Source organism: Delphinapterus leucas, chromosome 15 (genome assembly GCF_059928025.1).
Source record: "Delphinapterus leucas isolate spDelLeu-1000000601 "Yukka" chromosome 15, BTC_Dleu_Yukka2, whole genome shotgun sequence".
NCBI lineage: Eukaryota > Metazoa > Chordata > Mammalia > Artiodactyla > Monodontidae > Delphinapterus > Delphinapterus leucas.
The window spans coordinates 61,932,536-61,953,124 of NC_143143.1; the positions used below are offsets into that span (position 1 = coordinate 61,932,536).

Here is a 20,589-nt window from a genome sequence, read left to right on the forward strand (position 1 = left end):
TGGCTTCTCCTGTTGTGGAGCACGGGCTCTAGGTGCGTGGGCTCAGTAGTTGTGGCTCGTAGGCTCTAGAGCACAGGCTCAGTAGCTGTGGCACATGGGCTTAGTTGCTCCGCGGCATGTGGGATCTTCCCGGACCAAGGCTGGAACCCGTGTCCCCTGCATTGGCAGGCAGATTCTTAACCACTGAACCACCAGGGAAGTCCCTCATTGTGTTTTTAATTTGTATTTTTCTGATGACTGATGATGTTGATCACATTTTCATTTGATTACTGGCCATTCATATATCTGCATATACAGTTGTTTTTTTAGTCTGGCTCCCTGGAGTCTCCCCTGTGCCTGAAAATGTTAGTGGTCAGCCAGGACCGAGTAGAGTTTATACTCAGGCTTAAGTGTTCATCCTCTCTGGTTCTCTTGCTTCTCATTTTCCCTCTAAATTTCCAGTTGTTTTGCCAGCCCTAGTGTTTGTCTTCTGATACCTAAAGCTAGTAAGACTTTAGCTGTGTGCCATTCTACTATATACACATTGGGGAATGCACTGAATCAAATAAAAACCAGTGAACTCACCAGTGTCTTACCTAGTGCATTTATGTCTTTTAAGGATGGACACCTCACCAGTTTCTGCTTTTTCACTGGGCCCCCCAGTCTCCTCTAAACATGCATAGTTAGCATATATAGTAATACATAGGAATTTGTGCAGAGTTTTGGCTCAGACTTTGGGTGATACCTTTTCTGTAGCTCTTTCACTACCGGGACTTTCCTCCTGTTTCCAGCTGCTGTACTGGCCTGAATTCTATCTTTCGTTATCTACGGCCAGTGCGATTAGAGTTTTCTGCTGCTGGAGCTGCCGCATTTGCGGTGTGCCCTCAGGCAAAAAAGCTACTAACTCATAACTCTTAACCTTTGTAGTTGCTTTTCATGGATAAATGTTTCTCTTTTTTCTGCCTGCTTTTGGTCACTTTTCAGTGCCTTCAAGTAGTCATATTTTTATATATTGTGTACATTTTGTAATAATATGCAAGAAGATTTGCATGATAAATGCACTCTGCATTATTCCATGTAATTGTTTTTATGAGTACTTTTAGAGATTGATATGAAACTATTTGCAGATGAAAGATCTGAAATTTGGGATTTGCTTCAAAAGCTAGGCGGGCGTGGATGGAGGGAAAATTGACAGTGTGATTGGCTATAAGTTGAAATTTTTAAAGCTGAATGATGAGTAGTACCTGGTGGTTCATTATATTATTCTCTTCACTTTTTACTAAGTTTTAAATTCTTTATGATAAAGATTTTAAAATTAGGTACTCTATGCAATCTAATAAAAATTTGAATATATACTAATACATCTTAAGACTTGAGAGAAATTAAACAAGATCTAAATAAATGGCAGGACATAACCATGTTCATGGTTTGAGAGACTCAGTAATGTAAATATGTCAAATCTCCTTATCTGATGTATAGATTCAATGCAATCTCTACAAAAATCCCAAAGGTTTTCATTTTGGACATTGATAAATTGATGCTAAAATTTATACAGAAATGCAAAGGTCCAAGAATAGTCAAAATACTTTTGAAGTGTCTAGTAGATGGCAATATTATAAAGCTACAGTAATTAAGACTTTGTGGTATTACCCAAGGATAAATGAGACCAATGGAATCAAATAAAAGCTTACTCTCTCATATATGGACACAATATATGACAAATGTGGTACTGCAGACCTTTGGGGAGAGGGTGTTTTTATTTTTCCCCGCTTCAATAAACAATGATTGGACAATGGATAGCCACATAAAACAAAATGAGAATTAGCCCCTACCTCACTCCATAGGAATCAGACAGTACAAGGTGGATTGTAGATCTAAATGTGAAAGCTGAAGCTCATGTAAGGAAATATAGGAGAATATCTTCATGACCTTGGAATAGGGAAAGATTTCTTAAATAGAATCCACACAGAAAAACACTGACATGCTTTTAGGGAAGGAGGTTGTTGTATTTGAGCATATTTGTCTAATCAGATGATACCATAAGGAGAGTGAAAAGCCAAGCCTCAGATTGGGAGGAGATATTTGTAACACTAAAAACCTACAAAGGGCCTCATATTCACAGAATATAAAGAATTCCTACTAATCAATTAGAAAAGGATTGACAATGCAGTAGAAAACAACCAGGAGACTTAACTAGCACTTTATGAAAGAGGATGGCCAAATGGCCAGTAAACACGTGAAAAGGTGCTCAGTCTCACTGGGAAAAGCAAATTAAAACCACAATGAGTTTCTACTCTATACCAATTTATATGATTAAAATTAAGTCATCCGACAATACTAACTGTTTTGGAGAATGTAGAGCAGTGTAGACTTTGTAAATTAGTCAGTGTAAGCATAATTTGGTACAGGCACCTTGGAAAATAACTTTAGTTGATAAACCAATGTCTATCAGTGACCTAGCAATCTTACAACAGCAATGTGTACATCAAAAGACATTATGTGAGAATCAACAGTAAGCTGGATAAATAATGGTATGTTCCTACAATGAATGTTACACAGCATTGAAAGTCAGTGAATTCGAACTACGTGAGTCAGTGTGGTTGAATCTCACAAGCATAATGTTGAGTAAAATAAAGCAAGACAGAAAAAATGCTTGCAGTAGTCTGATTATTACATAACGTTTTTTGTTTCCTTTCCAAGCTAACAGACCATGTTTATGGAATGCATGTTTGTAAGGTAAAATGATAAAGAAAAAGTAATCATTACTGTAAAAGTCAAGATAGCATCTGCTGCCAGTGTTTTGTTTCTTAGTCTATGTGGTGATTTCATGAGTCTTCACTTTGTAATCACCTAACTTAATTTTTGTTTTGTGTACTTTTTGTTATGTGTTATATATTTTAACAAAAATAGGGGGCCATGGCTAAAAGAAAGTGGAGAAAATAAACACTTGGTAGTAAATTTCCAGGAGATCTGATTTCTAATTTTAAGTCTGACAGCAATTAGCTGTGTTACAGGGTCAAGTCACCTCATCTTTTTTTACTTTTACTCATACTTCCAAAAGGAGGGAGTTGTACTAGGTGATTGCCAATGCTTTTTTACAAAATTAAATCAGCTCTATTGAGGTCTAATTTACAAACACCAATGCACTTAAGTACCAACATTTTATGGTGACTTTTCAAAAACTATCAGTAAGACAAGAAGGTATTAGATTTTTAGAGCAGAAATAATGCCACTTTTTTTTTAGAGCAGAAATAATACCACTTTTTATAGCCCTTTGTAGTTTGACATATTTTCACATTTCTGAGGAGTATTTGCATATATAGTAGATGTATTCATTACAAATAAGTTTTGTCAATTCTTCTACCATAGAAGATCTCTTAGACTCTCTGCTCAGAAGAATTTGGAACAGAAAGAAAAACATCATGTACAAATGAAAGCCAAGAGATGTGCTACTCCTGTAATCGTCAATGAAATTCCACCCACCAAAAAAATGAGAGTGTAAGTAGCCACAGCTTCTGTCTGTTGACATAGATTTTACTCCGTTTGCTCCTATGGTAATAGCAAGCAGAATACGTGGTGCTTGTTCTTATTTTTATCAGTTAGGAATGTATTTTGCTGAAGGTAATAAGACCTCTCTATTTAACTATAGAGGTTTAAAGAATAGTGATTTATTTGCTTCACAGAAGTCTGAAAGTAGTTTGCTTTGGTTCAATGACATCTCTTTGAGTCTTAGGTTTTTTTTTCATACTTGTTGCTCAAGATGGCTGCTCTGTGTTTCTTAGCTTCTTCTTAGTGCTTGTTGCCTCATTATCTGAAGATAGCTACTATATCTCTAGGTATCATATCCATGTTTGAGAGAGGAAGAAGAAGGGTCTGGCAAAGAAAGAGGGGCAGCACCCATATCAGGAAAGTGAAGTATTTTCCAGAAACGCTTATGTTATGCCTCAGTTGACTGAACTGTAAATTAGATCCCCTCTAGTTGCAGTAGAGACCGTTGAAGCAAGTACAATACTTCTGCCTTCATACATTGCTGCCCCAAGCAAAATTGGGGTTCTGCTAATAAGAAAGTAGAATAAATATTGAGAAGACAACTAGCTGTCTGGCATTTGTTCATTTGGTGATGAGCGGTTGGAATCTCTTCCTACCCTCCTGAACCATCACCAGACAGCTCTTACCCTGACTTCTATTGGCATTCTCAAAGTTTACCCATTGTAGCCATTGGTATATATGATCTGATGATACTATTGGAAGAATCTTGCTGTTGAAACATGGTTTTTGTCCTAAAGAATGAGAAAATTTAAGCCATGTGTGGTAGATCTGGGGAGGAGGGTAGAGCAGGATATGCTGTAGGGAATTGAGAGGTTATTTTTTGTCCTTTTCAACTCAAGTTCTCACAATAAAAAGAAGCCAGAGGAAGAGGAAGAGGGCAGTGCTCATCAAGATACTTCTGAAAAGAATGAGTCTTCCCCAGAGAAAGCCAAGGGCAGACATACTGTGCCTTGTATCCCACCTGTAAGGTATGATTCTATCCTGAATTTCAGCTTTAGAGTCAGTAGAGTAAAATTACAAATGGGGGGGGCTTCCCTGGTGGCACAGTGGTTGAGAGTCTGCCTGCCGATGCAGGGGGCATGGGTTCGTGCCCCGGTCCGGGAAGATCCCACATGCCGCGGAGCGGCTGGGCCCGTGAGCCATGGCTGCTGAGCCTGCGCGTCCGGAGCCTGTGCTCTGCAACGGGAGAGGCCACAACAGTGAGAGGCCCACGTACCACACACACACACACAAAATTACAAATGGGTACATCTACAGTCTGTTTGATGCACATGGAGCTTGGGAAACTCTGAAAGCCGTAACCATGGTAAGGTAAATTGTTTTATGTCCTTGTGGGTGCTTGAGTGTTATAGATTGAAAAAAATTAACTATTAAAACAAACGTAAAAGAAATATAGAAGGAAAAAGTTAGTGAAGGTTCTTACTACCTAAATTGAACAGTTTTTATTTTGCCAAGCTCCCTCCTGGACTTTACTCAAGTAAAATACATATTTTTACAATCAGTGTATAAGCAATCTTTGGGTTCTGCTTTATTCACTCGCTATGAGACTATTTTACTTTCTGTACTGCTACAAAATCTTCACATTTACCCTTTTTTTGATAGATTGTTAGCATTCTATCAGATTATATTTAACTATTTCCTGTTGAAAATGCTGTTTCCGATTTTTCACTATTATAAGGAATCAATGAACATCTTTACAGGCAGATCCTTTTCTTTGACTAGTCTCCTCAGGATAAGGAAAGAGGAATTCCTTGATCTAAGATTATGGTCAGTTTTCTGGCTATTGATATTTATTGCTAATTTTATTTCCAAAATGAATGTGTGAATTTACAGTGCCATCAACTTTGAATGAATATTTTTATTTCCTTGTAGTCTCATCTGCATTGAATTTTTTTTACTTTAAAAATTGTTTCAAATTTAACTGATATGTTGATGGCCTCAGATTATTTTAATTTTTATGTGTTTGCTGACAAGATTGTGTAACTGTTATTGTAAGCATCTTTTCCAAAGTTCCTCTTGGGTGAATCATCTGTTTTCCTTTTCTATTTATCTATAAGTGGTCTTAGTGATGTTCTCATTACTAAGAATGGCTACTTTATTTTATTGTTATTGGCTTTTTAAGAATGGCTACTTTAAATTGAACTTTTGCTATGTGTCCAGTATTTCAGAAACATTATCTGATTTAATAGTCACAAGTATTCTGTGAGAACAAGTATTCATATTACCCATTTTACATTGGAGAAAACTGAGGCTCACAGAGGTTAAATAGTTTTCTCAAGATCACATAGGCAGAAAATGAAACAACAGGGTTGGGATTTGAATTCTGGATGGCTTTACTCCTAAGTCTGTTCTCTCTATCACAGTATATATTTTATGTATATTAACCTCTTGCCATGTTTGTTGAAAGTATTACTACTGGTATTTTAGTTTTAGTTTTTCTTGTGGCATAAAAGTTAATCATTATATAGTCAAATTTGTGGATATTTTATAATATCTTCTATAGTCTATTTTAGCTGTTTTTTCGGAAACTTTTTCAATATTTTGGAATAAATTTTGTATCTTTTTTTCATAGTGTTATCTAAGTTAATATCAATTTATTAGGTAATACTTTTTGGTTTTGATGGTTATTTTATCACAGGTTAAAAATCTAATCTATATAATGCCTTTAAATTTTTTAACCACTGAGTCACTTTCTCCTCTCCTCTCCTCTCTCATCTCCTTTACTGATTTGCCTTTTAGGCAGAAGATTCTAAAAAGTACTGAGGAGCAAGAGTTGGAGAAGAGAATGAAAATGCAGCAAGAGGTGGTAGAGATGCGGAAAAAGAATGAAGAATTCAAAAAATTTGCTCTTGCAGGAGCAGGTCAGCTTGGTTCTGATTGAGTCTGATTTATGAGGGGGTGCTTCTCATAATCTTGGTAGGGTTTTTGAAGTCTCTAAAGCACAAAAGTCTTTCTTGGTCAGTAGTCAGCATAAAAAGATGTGTTTATTTAGAAACCTGGACATGGGTACCATTCATATCCCAGTGATCATTCCCTAGAACATTTTACATATGTTGGTCCTTTCTTAGAGTATGCTGTTCCTCTCCATCTCTAACTGAAGAAGTCACACCCGTCTTTTGAGGCCTTTTTCCATGAGTCCTTACCTCCTTTCTCTAAGTGGAGTTAATTCCTCCCTCCTTTTTTCTCCTAATTCTTTTTCTTTGTATTAGAATAAGAAGGAACTAGGATTGAGACAGAAGATAGAACAATTGGGCAGACCAGCTTTTTGTTATTGTCTTCCCATTTTATCCTAGTCAGAGGAAAAGACAGCTGAGTGAATCCAGTTGTAGTTATGGAGGAAAGTATAACTGAGAGAGCTGAAGGGATCAGAGTTCTGCTTTGCTTTGGCATAATTATCATTGGTGGAGTCAAAGCTGTGAAGCTCTGCTTATTGGGTTGAAAAGCATCTCTGGAGTTTATAGGGTATCCTTCTTAGAAATGCTTAGTTAAGTGTGCTTTTAAAGTCAATTCATAGCTTTTCCTATCAAAAGTATTCCAGTTTCTCTGTCTCCAGAGCTATGACCACAACTGGGAGGTGGGATTCTTCTCCCCTGTGCTACCTTATAACAGTTTGCCTCTGACGGAAAGGCCTCAAACCCAATAGTACTAAATGAATAAGGCACATATATTGGTGTCCCTGAGGACTGTTTCAAGTGTTGGCTTATATGTAGAGACTAAACAAAGTTAGATCCATGGTAATAGAAATACCAAAAGGACTGGATAAAAGGGGACTTACTTTATGTTCTCTATTCTTAGTGTTATCTGTGTGTTTTACTCTGCTCCTCACTCAGGGCTCCCTGTGAAGAAATCAGTGAGCCAGGTAACCAAATCAGTTGACTTCCACTTCCTCACAGATGAGCGAATCAAACAACATCCTAAGAACCAGGAGGAGTATAAGGAAGTGAACTTTACATCTGAACTGCGAAAGCATCCTCCATCTCCTGTAAGTTGATAGACTAAATTAATATTCTTGTTAATAATTCAGTGAGGATTCTGGTGTAATATTTGTGGTCACTTAGTTACAATAATATAATTGAGAGGAGCATATGTTTTTGAGTTAAGATAGGTCTGAATCCTCACTTTGCCCCTGTTAGCTGTGTAATCTTGGATAAATCACTCTGTGTCTCTGGGAAGCATCTTATCAAGTTGCTGTGAAAACTGAATTGAGAATGTACACAAAACACATAGAATTATGTGTGGCAAATTGTAGGTACAGGCTTGTTACAGCTTGTGCTATAACAAAATTTTTGAAAAAATCTTGTGTCTGCAAAGTTGTGTGCAAAATATAACAGGGTTTATGGGGAAAATGGGATTGGGGCAGACCACTCAAATCCAGTTTTGTTATCAGAGCACTAACAAAAACAGTAACAATCCTAAATAAAAATCCTAGCACTAAGAATTTCTCCTTGCATTTGCAGTCACCATCATGACTTGTTGAAGTCAGTCCTTTGCAGTCTTAAATCTTGGGGTTGTGCTTCTTCCTTTGGGATGTAAGTCCTTGAAGAGTTTTGTTTCCAATCAGAGACCAATTTTATCAAAATTAATGACCCAAAGAGTAGGCTTCTTCATCAGTCAGTTTTTGGTAGGATGTGTGGAAAGAATTTGATTCAGGCAGCTGCCTGACCTGATTCAGGTCCAGAAGCCCAATTAAAATTTTTTAAATGGGACTGGGGATGGGATACCTTTGCAGCTTTTTTCGCTTCTAAGAAAACTTGCTCTTGATTGCTTCAAAACATTAACATGCTTGGGAAAAATCACCTTATGTACTCTTACAGAACAGATAATTTGTTAAGTGCTAGATGCTTTCTCCCCCTTTTCATTTTATTTTTATTTTTTAATTTTTTTGGCCACGCTGTGTGGCTTGTGGGATCTTAGTTCCCCAACCAGGTATTGAACCTGCACCTCCTGCAGTGGAAGCACAGAGTCCTAACCACCGGGCCGTCAGTTCCCCTCTCCCCCTTTTTAAAAGATGGGAATAGACTGTTTATAACCCTGACAACTTAAGAAGAAGAATAATCTTGGCTTTACACAGGCCCTTTTTCTTTCTTTCTTTCTTTCTTTTTTTTTTTTTTGCGGTACACGGGCCTCTCACTGTTGTGGCCTCTCCCGTTGTGGAGCACAGGCTCTGGACGCGCAGGCTCAGCGGCTATGGCTCATGGACCTAGCCGCTCCACGGCATGTGGGATCTTCCCGGACCGGGGCATGAACCCGTGTCCCCTGCCTCGGCAGGTGGACTCTCAACGACTGCGCCACCAGGGAAGCCCCGACCCTTTTTCTTTTGATCCTCTGTACTGAGTCTGTGGCTTGTAGTAGATCTGAGCTCTTCCATAACACTTCATTTGGGGAACAACTTCTTTCTTTTCAGGCCCGAGTGACTAAGGGATGCACCATTGTTATGCCTTTCAACCTGTCCCAGGGAAAGAAAAGAACATTTGGTGAGACGGCTTCTACGTATGTGCCCCTTGCACAGCAGGTCGAAGCCTTCCATAAACGAACCCCTAACAGATATCACTTGAGGAGCAAGAAGGATGATATTAGTAAGTTTCTTTCCAGTATCATACCTTGCTGGAGCCTCCCCTAGAATTCCCTTTCCTTACATCTTAGGTGCAAATTTGCCTTTAGTTGAAATCCTCACTTTTGAACTAAAGCATGGCATGTGCCTTTATGCAGACAACAAATGTATACATAGTTGAGCATTTCTCAAACCACCCAGCTATCTGTCCACTTATACCCATCAACCACCTTGATCCTCCTGATCAATAATTGGCCAAGGGGAATTAAGTTAACCTGAGATGTCATTACACATCAAGGCTATCTTTACCATGTGTCAGTGTGCATTTACTCACAGAAAATGAAAGCATTCCATTCACTTAAGGTTGTGTGCTTTTTGTTCAGCAATTCAATAAATGTTTTACCACTACAAAGCAGACACTCTGTGTGGTGTAGGGAGTATAGAAGTGAGCAAAACGGACTTGGTGCTACTCAATATCAAGTTTCTAATTCAGTGAGACAGATAAACAGATCATTACAAATTATGGTACGTGCTGTGCATGTGGAGGGAGATGTAAGAATCAAGGGAGGTGCGAGATAGGGAGAGCAGGTCTGTATGCTGAGAAGTCCTTAGCAGGGAAAGAAGATGAAGATAGAGGAGAGAAAAGAGATGACCGATGATTAAGTCCCTGTGCAGGCAGGTAGGAGGGGGATACTCAGCACAAGTGGAGTGATTGTTCTTTGAAAGGAGGGTGGAAGAGAGCAGTGGGTGCAGGTGCTGCTGAGTTTGATCTATATTTCTGTTTTTGTGCCAGTACCACGAAGAGGCTGTCTTTTCTCCATTGTATATTTTTGTGCTGTTGAGTTTGTAGATTTGGTGGTGAACAGATAAGAGTAATCTAATCTAATAGCATCTATCTTTATGAAAATAATTCCTACGAAAAGAAGGTAAAGATGTTTCAGGAGTGGAGGTGCGGTATACAATAGTTGTCAAGAGTATAGGGTAGTATTCTGGATAAAGCAGAATCCGTTTGTTTTGACTTTGAAGGTTTCTAAATTTTTTCTGCCTTTGCATGGGCACTATTTAGTGCTATGTTAGGTAGCCAGATGAATTCCTTTAAGGACATCATTTCCTAATATTGTTATTATGTTCTAGTAACCATTTGTCAGATTTTATATTATGAAAATAATGAAATGTCTTTCTTTATTCTAATGGAAATGTAAATATTAACCATGACTTTCCAAATAATACATGACTGTTAGAGTCTTATATACATTGCTCTTAGAATCTTGGTCCTGGCAAATAGAAAAATTATTTTCTGCAATTTTTATTTAAAACTTTGTACCGTTATAGCTCAAAAATAGTTATATGTATACTTGAAGGCTGGCTTATTTCTAAAATAAGTAGATTTGGTTTCCATCTCCCACTGTTAGGTACTAAGGTTTAAATTAGAGGATTCATTCTATATAATTATGAAAATTGACAAGGTTGCTCCTGGCCAGATAAATCATTATTTTCTATGAGTGGTGGTGATGATCTTAATATTGATGCTTTGACATAGTTTTTTCTTACTTTTTCCATTTGACTTTCTGTGAGAGGTGGTCTTGATGTTTTGATGTAGACACTTTTAGGGAATTCATAATATTGGGAGTTATTACTTGGTCTTTAGAAAGGCCTTATTTTAAAGCTGGAATAAGTGAAAATCTTATTTGTCAATAACAAGCAAAATAGTTGGCACTGTCAATAGAAAGTCAGTACAGGCCTGTGCAGTGAAAAGGAATCCATCAGACGTAAATGGATTTCAGATTCAGAAGATGATAGCAGAGTTTACCCAAGGGCTGCCTTCATCATACCGTTCAGTAAAGAGTGATAGGGGAGAAAGGACTGAATGTTTATCAGATTGACTGACATGAGCTGAGCTGAGTGTAGAGGGCCAGCCACTCTGTGGTTTGGCATCTCTGGGCTGCCTAGCTGAGTCAGCACCTACAGGTAAACGGGGTCTTGGAGAGCTAAATTAATGTCTATGATCTTGGTTTACAGCTCTGTTACCCTCCAAATCTGTGGCCAAGATATGCAGAGACCCACAGACTCCTGTGCTGCAAACCAAACAGCGTGCAAGACCTGTGACCTACAAAAGTGCAGCAGAACAGGAGGCTGAGGAGCTCGAGAAACTGCAGCAGTAAGTTTCACTGCCAGTGTTTGAGGAGGAGTTCCAAGAACGTGCCTACTTTCTTTTCAGTTCTGTAAGGGGGACAGTTAACTATTTTTCTTGCCTTGGGAATTATGGCATTTGAGCTACAGGCTCTGCCTTGCCACTGTGATGAAAGGATTGAAAGTGGGAATGTGGAGCTGTCCTGAAGTGTAAACTGGCAAAACACTATTGTGGAGGTTGCAGTGGGAGAACTTACTTATGATTCCAATAAGGAGTGTCCTCTGAGGTTAATTTAGGTAGGTCTCACCCTTTTATGGCTACCCAAGGGAACTGGAACTTAACGTGATTAGTGCTAGAGTTTGTCTCCTGTATTCTTCTTTCTTCCTTCTTGCACTTTCTTTTTCTAAAAAAAATATTTATTTATTTATTTGGCTGCGCCACGTCTTAGTTGCAGCATGAGGGCTCTTTTAGTTGTGGCATGTGGGATCTAGTTCCCTGATCAGGGATCGAACCTGGACCCCCTGCATTGGGAGCTCAGAGTCTTAACCACTGGACCACCAGGGAAGTCCCCTTCTTTTACTTCTTTTTAGAAGGGGGGGTTTCCTCTTGCAGAGAAACCGCAATCTTTAAAGTGGTGGGAATATTAGACTGTCTTCATTTATTCTTTGCTCTAGAGGTAGAGACAGTGGCTATGAAGAGAGTTGAAATTTTGTTGTGCATGATGGGTAATCTTAATGAGTATTATTTTTCTGGTTTTGGCTTACTTTGTTGTTTATGTAGTTTTCATTTTATTAAAAAAATATTTTTTGTGGTTGTCACTTAAACTCTCACCTTACAGATACAAATTCAAAGCACAGGAACTTGATCACAGAATTCTTGAAGGTGGGCCCATCTTGCCTAAGAAACCGCCTGTGAAGCCATCCACTCAGCCTATTGGCTTTGATTTGGAAATTGAGAAGAGGATCCAGGAGCGAGAGTCAAAGAAGAAATTGGAGGATGAACACTTTGAATTTCATTCTAGGCCCTGCCCTACTAAGATCTTGGAAGATGTTGTGGTAAGAGTGGGGAGGCTCGGCGAGCTGGCAGAAGTGCCCTGCTCATGACCACAGATCCACCCATTCACAAATGTTTGAGTAGATACGTGATCAGGGCATCATATTAGGAGCTGTGGGTGATAAAGAGACATGTCAGAGGTGGATTTTGCTCTCAGGAAACTTAAAGTCCAGTAAGGGATACAGTATAGGTATAAATAATATAAAGAGTGACAGAAGTGCTCTAAGAGAGGTGACAGTTAAAAGTGCTATAAGTATTCAAAGGAGATAATGATTTCTTCCAGATAGAAGGTTCAGGGAATGCTTTGTGGAGGAGAAAGCATTTGATCTGAGCCTTGGCAATGTATAATAGTCGTCCTCATCATCGTCATCTTCCTGTTGTTACTGTCATAATAGCTGACACTTTCACTATGTGCCAGGCACTGCTCCAAGCCCTTTCTGTATATTAACCCATTCATTTTGATCAGAACCCCTTCAGGTTGTGTACTCTAATTCTCACCAGTTTCAGATGAGGCACAGAGAGGTTAAGTAGCATTCCTAGGGTACTCAGCTGGTAAGTAGTGGAACAAGTATAAGAATTCAGGCACTCTGGCTCCAGAGTTTGTGACCTTACACTTCATTATATTGCCTCTCCACTCTATGGTGGAATTTGGACTTGTAGAAATGCAAATGAAATGGACTGGCCAAGCATTCCAGGCAGTGGGAGTAACATAAAAAAAGTCCAAAGGTGGAAGGCATGGGGTGGCTACTGGGAACTGTAAATGGGTCATTTAAGCTGGAGAAAAGAAGTATATCAAGAGGAGCACCTGGAACCTAGATTAGAGAAGTGGGTTGTAGTTTGATGATGGGCTCACAGTCATGATTTTAGAGAAAATATACAATCAAGAGGAGATGCCACAGTCAGAGAAGAAGTAATGGAGTTCAGCACCTGCATAAGTGCAAAGATGGTTTTCAGGTATATTTCCGGGCAGATGGGGAATCATCCTCCTCCCAGTTTGGATCACCTTATGTCCAGGTACTAAGAACTGTTTTCCCGTCCTCTTTCTTTTTGCTTATCCTTTAGGGTCCCCACAGTTTTAAGTGAAAGTGTGCACCAATATACGGTTGGCCCTCCTTATCCATAGGTTATGTATCTGCAGATTTAACTAACCATGGATTGAAAATATTCAGGAAAAAAACTAGAAAGTTCCAAAAAGCAAAACTTGAATTTGCTGCTCTCAGGCAGCTATTTACATAACATTTACATTGTATTAGGTATGATAAGTAATCTAGAGATGACTTAAAGTATACAGGAGGATGTGCATAGGTTATATGTAAATACTACACCAATGTAAAGGACTTGAGCATCTTCGAATTTTGGTATCTTTGGGGGTCCTGGAGGGACAACTGTATTACCTTTGACTGGCTATTTAGTTTTGTTTATTTTCTTAGCACTAAGTCAGAAGCAATCCGAAGTTATATTTTCCAGGCTTTAAAAAAAGCATGGTGATGCTTACAAATGGTTCTTCCTCTCTTCCCTCGCCGATATCTTCTTTCAATTTGAGAGCTTTCTGCACATGAGACCTCTTTTCTATTCACAACGCTTTTCTTTTTCTCTTTTTCTTTCTTTTTCTTTTTTTCTGTGATGCATATGTATGATAGGCTAGACTCTGTTACAGAAACTTTTTTTTTTTTTTTTTTTGCGGTATGCGGGCCTCTCACTGCTGTGGCCTCTCCCGCTGCGGAGCACAGGCTCTGGACCTGCAGGCTCAGAGGCCGTGGCTCATGGGCCCAGCCGCTCTGCGGCATGTGGGATCCTCCCGGACCGGGGCACGAACCCGCGTCCCCTGCATCGGCAGGCAGACCCCCAACCACTGCGCCACCAGGGAAGCCCTGTTACGCAAACTTTTAAGAAACCTCTGCCCACTCAAGTGATTAGTCTCCAAGAGCTGTGCCTTCTTTGTCATTACCTGGTGAGGAAATTGTTCTGAATACAACAAGGGAACTGTAGTTTGTATGCAGACCTCAGAATCCTAGACCCAGAAGGGCTCAGTGTTTTCATTTTACACATCAGAAACCCAAGGCCCAGAAAAGAGAAATAACTTCCATGAGGCTTCTGTAACGTGCATTTGGCACCTTACTTTTAATAACATCTTTTTCTCCAAGCTCCTGGCTTTTCCCCCTGCTACAAGTTTTTTGTTTTTTATTTAATTTACCTATCACCCTCTCGATTTTTACTGTATTCTTTGTATCTCCTATACCAATATTGACTTTAATTGACTTTATATATTCTTAAAATCATCAACTCATTTTAAAAGTAATTTTAAGGGGAACATTTAAATCATTATGTAAATGGAAAATCAGTACTTTTTGCCACGAATAACAATAATAGCTAATACTTCTATAAAGCTTATGTGCCAAGTTTTATTCTAAGCTCTTTATATGATAACTTACTTAATTCTCATAACAACCCTATGAAGTAAACTCTGTAGATACTATTATCAGTCTGTTTTGTAGAGGTCAGATAACTTGCCCAAGATCACAAACTAGCCGGTGGCAGAGCTGGGATCTGAGTATGCTTCCAGGGTCCATGCTCTTGTGTTAAAATAGAAGGTACCTTTTAAACTAAAAGGTTCTTAGGAAAATATGTGATTATTTTTTAAACAAACATGGTCTACATCCTTTTCCATATCACCGGTATTACCTGAACTCCATTTTTAGAAACACTGATTTAGGAAATTGGTTTGGCAGTTTGTTGTACTTTGGAAATGTTGGGGTGAAGTGGTAAGTGGGGAAGGGTGACTAGAGTTCATTAGGAGTTAAGTGAGATCTTAGAGTAGCATTGTACCAGGTAAGGCCTTGTTGAGAATTCTGGATAAACAGATGAGCAAAACACAAGGTAAGTATGTTAGATGCTACTGAATGGTAGGGAAGTGATTGCCAAATCCAACTGGTTCTCAGAATCCTCTTGGATTTTATTGTATAAACAGATTCCCGCGCTCCACTCCTGGAGTTTTGCTTTGTTAGGTGCAGCATAGATTAGAGAGAGCCCTGATGAAGATCTTAGTGTCTGACACACAGTAAGCAGTCATGTTGTTAATAGTAATAACTATTGCATGCTTATGTTGTACTGAGTGTTTTGTGCAGATTATCTTATTTATTTCTCATAACGACTAGAGATAATGTTCTTTTTTTTAACATCTTAATTGGAGTATAATTGCTTTACAATGGTGTGTTAGTTTCTGCTTTATAACAAAGTGAATCAGTTATACAATGTTCTATTTTTAACCCTACTTTTCAGATGAGGAAAGAGATGCTGAGAGGTGTCTAGTATGCAGAACCAGGATTTGAACCTGTCATCTCCTTAAACACTTATTCTACCCCACAATGCTGTTATCATTGTTTATTTTGGCAAATGCAGTATCTGAGTTTGATGCTGGCTCTTTGCAGCTGTCTCCCTACTGAAATTTCCAGTGACATCACTTCAACTTTTGGATTCTAGAGAAGCAAACCAGGAAAGGAGGCAAAGATGTATTTATTCCCTTCCACTCTTCTTCATTTTTTAGAAAGGGAGGCTTTGAAAGAAGAATGTGGCTTGCCCATAGAAACGTTTTTAAAAGTTGGTGGCAGAACTGAGGTTAGGTGTCATAACTTCTAGTGTTGGACCCTCAGGCAGCAGAAGAGCCTGCCTCCCAGAGTCGGAATGCAGCTATCTGTCTGACACTGTTGTCTCCATCCGTGTCCCCTGATGCTGAAGCTCTCTTTCCATGCGTCCTTATGGTGTTTCTTGTGCTCTCCAGTGAGTAATTTTAGCAGCAACATTTTAGGGACTTGGGGAGACCAGCAGGCTTTAAAAAAAAATTTTTTTTTTCATACTCCCTGAGATATAACATTGCTTCATGGTAATCTCCTAATTGCTCTGGGACAGGCCTGAGAACTTGTCCCAGGGCACTTGGGGGCATATCCTGCCTTAGGGAGAAGTGCTCACCCCTAACATCCCATCCCCCATCCTGGGCTGCTTTTCCAAAATGTGTCATCTGTCCACCCACAATGCCCACTTCTAACCATGTATCACCTCTTTAGAGATACTTTCCCTCAGCTTCCTTTCAGAGTTTCCCCCATTATCCTTCAGCTCCACATTCTGTTGGGTTTCTTCAGAGCACTTGTGAAAATCAGGAAATACTTGATTTGTTACTTTTTCATTGTCTCTTTCCTCCACTAGAATGTGAACTCACTGATAGCAGGGACCATGTATATCTGTACTCTTCACTCCTGTTTCCCCAGCACCTAAGCATCACAGCATGGGCGTTGCTATATTGGATAACTGCATGAGCAGCAGTACAAGCTGAAGTGCACCAGCCTGTGTTAGACACTGGGAATTCGAATGGAATTAGGCACAGCCTTTGTCCTCAAAGCTTTCACAGTCTGGGAGAACAGATTGACATGTAAACAAATAAGGACAGTAATGCTAATCAACATATGTTCATTGAACAATTACTACTTCTTGTAGGTGCTGTGGAGAATGCAAAGGAATGCAATTGGCAATATCGCTGCCCTCAAGGAGCTTATAACTAAAAAACCTTAAAATAATAAAACAAGAAGCCTTCTCTGTCCCTAGAAACCCAATGTCTTTTCTTTATTTCTGATTGAGCCCCTATTGGCTTTGATTGCAGTGGAGATGGGGTGTGGATAAATAGTTGCTGCAAGGTTGATTTTCATAAATCACCTTTCCTTCTCCCGCAAGTAATTATGAGGATTGATCCTACTCGTAAATATCTCTTTCATGGCTTACTTATTAGAGATTTCTTTTAAAATGCACATCTCTCTGTTGGGAGGATGCAGAGAGAGGGGAAAAATAGGAAAAGCGACATTATTTTAAAACTGAGTCCTCAGATATTTATTTCAATTACTATATTTTATGAAAGGAAAAAAATCAAGGACTAAAAGGCTATCTCATGTTATACAGGTTGTACAGACTGGAATCAGAGCCGGGCTAAAACAGACCTCTTGACTCCTTGCTCAGTGTACTTCCTATTACCGCGTATCCTTGACTGTGTTCGAGCTACAGGCTGGTGTCCACAGGTGTCCAGGATGTTGTAGAACAACAGATTTTTGTTGTCATTTTCTGGCAAGCATTATTTGAAAACCCATTTCATAGACTTTTGTCATTCTGATTACAAGTTCTGCTGTATTAAATTTTACTATACTAGTGATTCTGGTTTTCTTTAGAAAATGTATGAGAACTTTCACAGCAGAATGAGCATTCCCTTTACAGTGGTCACCTTGAGAGTTTATTAATTCTTTCCAAAGATTGATATTATAGAAAGCATTTTGGAAAAGCCACTGGTCTTGGATCCTGTGGCACAGTCTTTTGGATCTCTTCAACGATGGCAAGTCTTCATATTTTAAAGATTAATTTGCTCTTAGGAGCTGGTCTAAAGTCATTGGGAACTAAAACTTCTGAGTAGTCTAAAATAATAGAGCTGGAAACAATTTTGCTTAATTAAAAGTAAAGGTTGAGCAATTGCCTTGCATGGCCCTAAAACTGGCTTTGAAGGCCACTCCAAGAAAGATATTCCAAACATGTTTGGAGCAGTTGCAGCATTGTTGGGATTAAGAAGTCTCCCAGGGTATAAATTAGAGTCCAAGAGTCTTCAAGTCCAAGGTATAAATTCTGTTATTCATGCTTACTGTATTCATTCAACAAACATTTCCTGAATGCCTTATGCTTGCCAAGGTCTGTGTTAGGTATTAGGGGTTGATGGAATAACAGTCCCTACTCTCAAAGCACTCATAGGTTAGCAGGAGGAGATGAATACCTAAATAAACAAGTGCAATGAAGTTTCATATGTACCACGATAGACTATATACAGGGGAGAGTGGGGTCAGTAGGTCTGGAGGAGTGGAGCGATCTATTGAAGGGTTTTATCAGAGAGGAGATGCTTTAGTGGAGGCTTGAAAAGAAGGGTTAGATGCTTCCAAGCAGCCAGAGCATTTCTGAGAGAGCATAAGCAAAGGTATTGCATTGTGATGAGAACCAGTGTTAAATTCTGGTAGCTGTTAGTAGTTCATTGTGGATGGAGGGTGATGCCTAAAGAGGGGCAAGAGGTATGCCTGGAAAGTCAGGCAGGGTTCCAAATTATGAAACACCTTGTACTTCATGCCAAGGAATATGTTATACTCTTGTAGGTAGGCAGTAGGAGCCATTAAAGAATTTTAAGTCAGGAAGTAACATCAAATCTTCTGACTGTATAAGAAGATGGACTGGTGGAATGAGAGAAGCTGAAGGACTGTTAGAAGGCTAGTGGAATGGTACAGGCAATAGATGATGTGGCCTGTGTCATGACAGTGAAGAGTTAGAGAGGAAGCAGAATAGAGAGCTGATGGGGCCAGCATATGGATGTGGGTATAAGAAATAAGGAGTTACTGAGGATGTCTCAAGGTTGTTTTGATTTTTTTTTTTTTTTTGCGGTAGGCGGGCCCCTCACTGCTGCGGCCTCTCCCGTTGCGGAGCACAGGCTCCGGACACGCAGGCTCAGCAGCCATGGCTCACGGGCCCAGCCGCTCCGCGGCATGTGGGATCCTCCCGGACCGGGGCACGAACCCACGTACCCCGCATCGGCAGGTGGACCCCCAACTACTGCGCCACCAGGGAAGCCCGATTTTTTAAAATTGATCTGGTCATACACTTCATGCAGGACGGTAGCCCTAGAGATACCATTTTGCAGTTAGGGTTAATTGCCAGATTCATGATAGCGTAAACTCTATGAGAGTTAGAATTATGTTAGTTTTGAATGATGCGCATAGTATGGTATACATAATTCAGTCTGAAAAGATTTGAGATGTTGGCAGTGTTTTGAAATCACAAAGGGGGAAAAAATCTTTGGAGAAGTTGAATGTATTAGAATTAAGGAATATAGAAATTAAATCCCTCTTTTAATCTACCCTCAAAGAGATGTGAGAGTTAACAGCTTGGTGTTCTTTCCATATTTCATTTTCTATGCTTAGATTAATTATATATACATTTTATTTTATTTTTTTAGTATATGCGCAAGTATCTTTTAAAAATTTAATTCAATTCAGTTAATTTATTTAAATAAATTTTTTTGGAGTATAGTTGATTTACAGTGTTGTGTTAGTTTCAGGTGTACAGCAAAGTGATTCTGTTATACATATACATAGGTTCATTCTTTTTCAGATTCTTTTCCTATATAGGTTATTAACAGAATATTTAGAGTTCACTGTGCTATACAGTAGGTCCTTGTTGATTATTGATGTTATATATAGTAGTGTGTGTGTGTTAATCCCCAGCTCCTAATTTATCCCTGTCCCTACCACCCTTTGATAACCATAAGTTTGTTTTCAAGTTCTGTGAGTCTGTTTCTGTTTTGTAAACAAGTTCGTTTATATAATTAAAAAAAAATTAGATCCCACATATAAGTGATATCATATATTTGTTTTTCTTAAAAGACATCTTAAAAACACACAGAAATAATATTTAATAATAGTATTTTTTGTTTCAGCAACTTGTCCCTCCCCCCTCAACATTATGAATACTGTTCTGTCAGTAATAAAGATTTATTTGCTTCTTTTTGATGACTATAGTATTCTATTGTGTGGATGTACCACAATTTTTTAAAATTATTTTTTATTGGAGTATAGTTGATTTACAGTGTTGTGTTAGTTTCTGCTATACAGCAAAGAGAATCAGTTATACATATAGCCACTCTTTTTTTAGATTCTTTTCCCTATAGGTCATTACAGAGTATTGAGTAGAGTTCCCTGTGCTATACAGTAGGTTCTTATTAGTCATGTACCACAATTAGTTATGTACCACAATTTAAGAAAGGATTTAGCCAGTTCTTTTTTTGATAGATAATAGGGTTATTTGCAATTTTTTTATTCATTTAAATTTAAAAATGCTGTATTGAAATATACCTAAAAACTAAACTAGAGATCAAATACTAGAGATGTAATATTGGGTGAAAGAGTATGACCATTTAAAGATTTAGTAGCTAATTCCTAAAGGTTGTACCAATTTGTGCTCTGTACCTTACCCAACTGTAAAGGAGTGCCCATTTCTCTTCACCTGTCAACACTGGTATTAACCAGTCTTTTAATTATTACTCAGTCTTGTAGGTGAAAAATACTTTATTTTACTTTATATTTTTAAAAATTATTGAGATTGAGCCTCTTGTATATCTTTGTAAACTGCTTGTTCTTTGTCCAGTTATTTGGCAAAAGGAAATTAAGCTAACCCTTGCCCCGTACTTTTTTCCATTTGCCTTTTGAGGTTAATATTTTTAAATATAAGTTCTTATTTTAGAGATGTATGTGGAATAGGTTTA

At 38.7% G+C, this 20,589-nt stretch overlaps 1 protein-coding gene across 6 annotated transcripts in view; it reads left to right on the forward strand.

The window, feature by feature from the left end:
- Positions 1-20,589, forward strand: part of TPX2 (TPX2 microtubule nucleation factor) — a 65,406-nt gene that overhangs the window by 27,912 nt on the left and 16,905 nt on the right. For 5 of the 6 annotated variants that reach the window (XM_022592740.3, XM_089896669.1, XM_022592743.3 and 2 more), the window contains 7 exons: positions 3,349-3,477; positions 4,368-4,496; positions 6,268-6,389; positions 7,359-7,510; positions 8,933-9,104; positions 11,099-11,237; positions 12,049-12,265. In XM_022592740.3, the coding sequence (XP_022448448.1) occupies positions 3,349-3,477; positions 4,368-4,496; positions 6,268-6,389; positions 7,359-7,510; positions 8,933-9,104; positions 11,099-11,237; positions 12,049-12,265 (1,060 nt within the window). The remainder of the gene's footprint in view (positions 1-3,348; positions 3,478-4,367; positions 4,497-6,267; positions 6,390-7,358; positions 7,511-8,932; positions 9,105-11,098; positions 11,238-12,048; positions 12,266-20,589) is intronic. The other variant, XM_022592744.2, reaches the window with a different exon arrangement.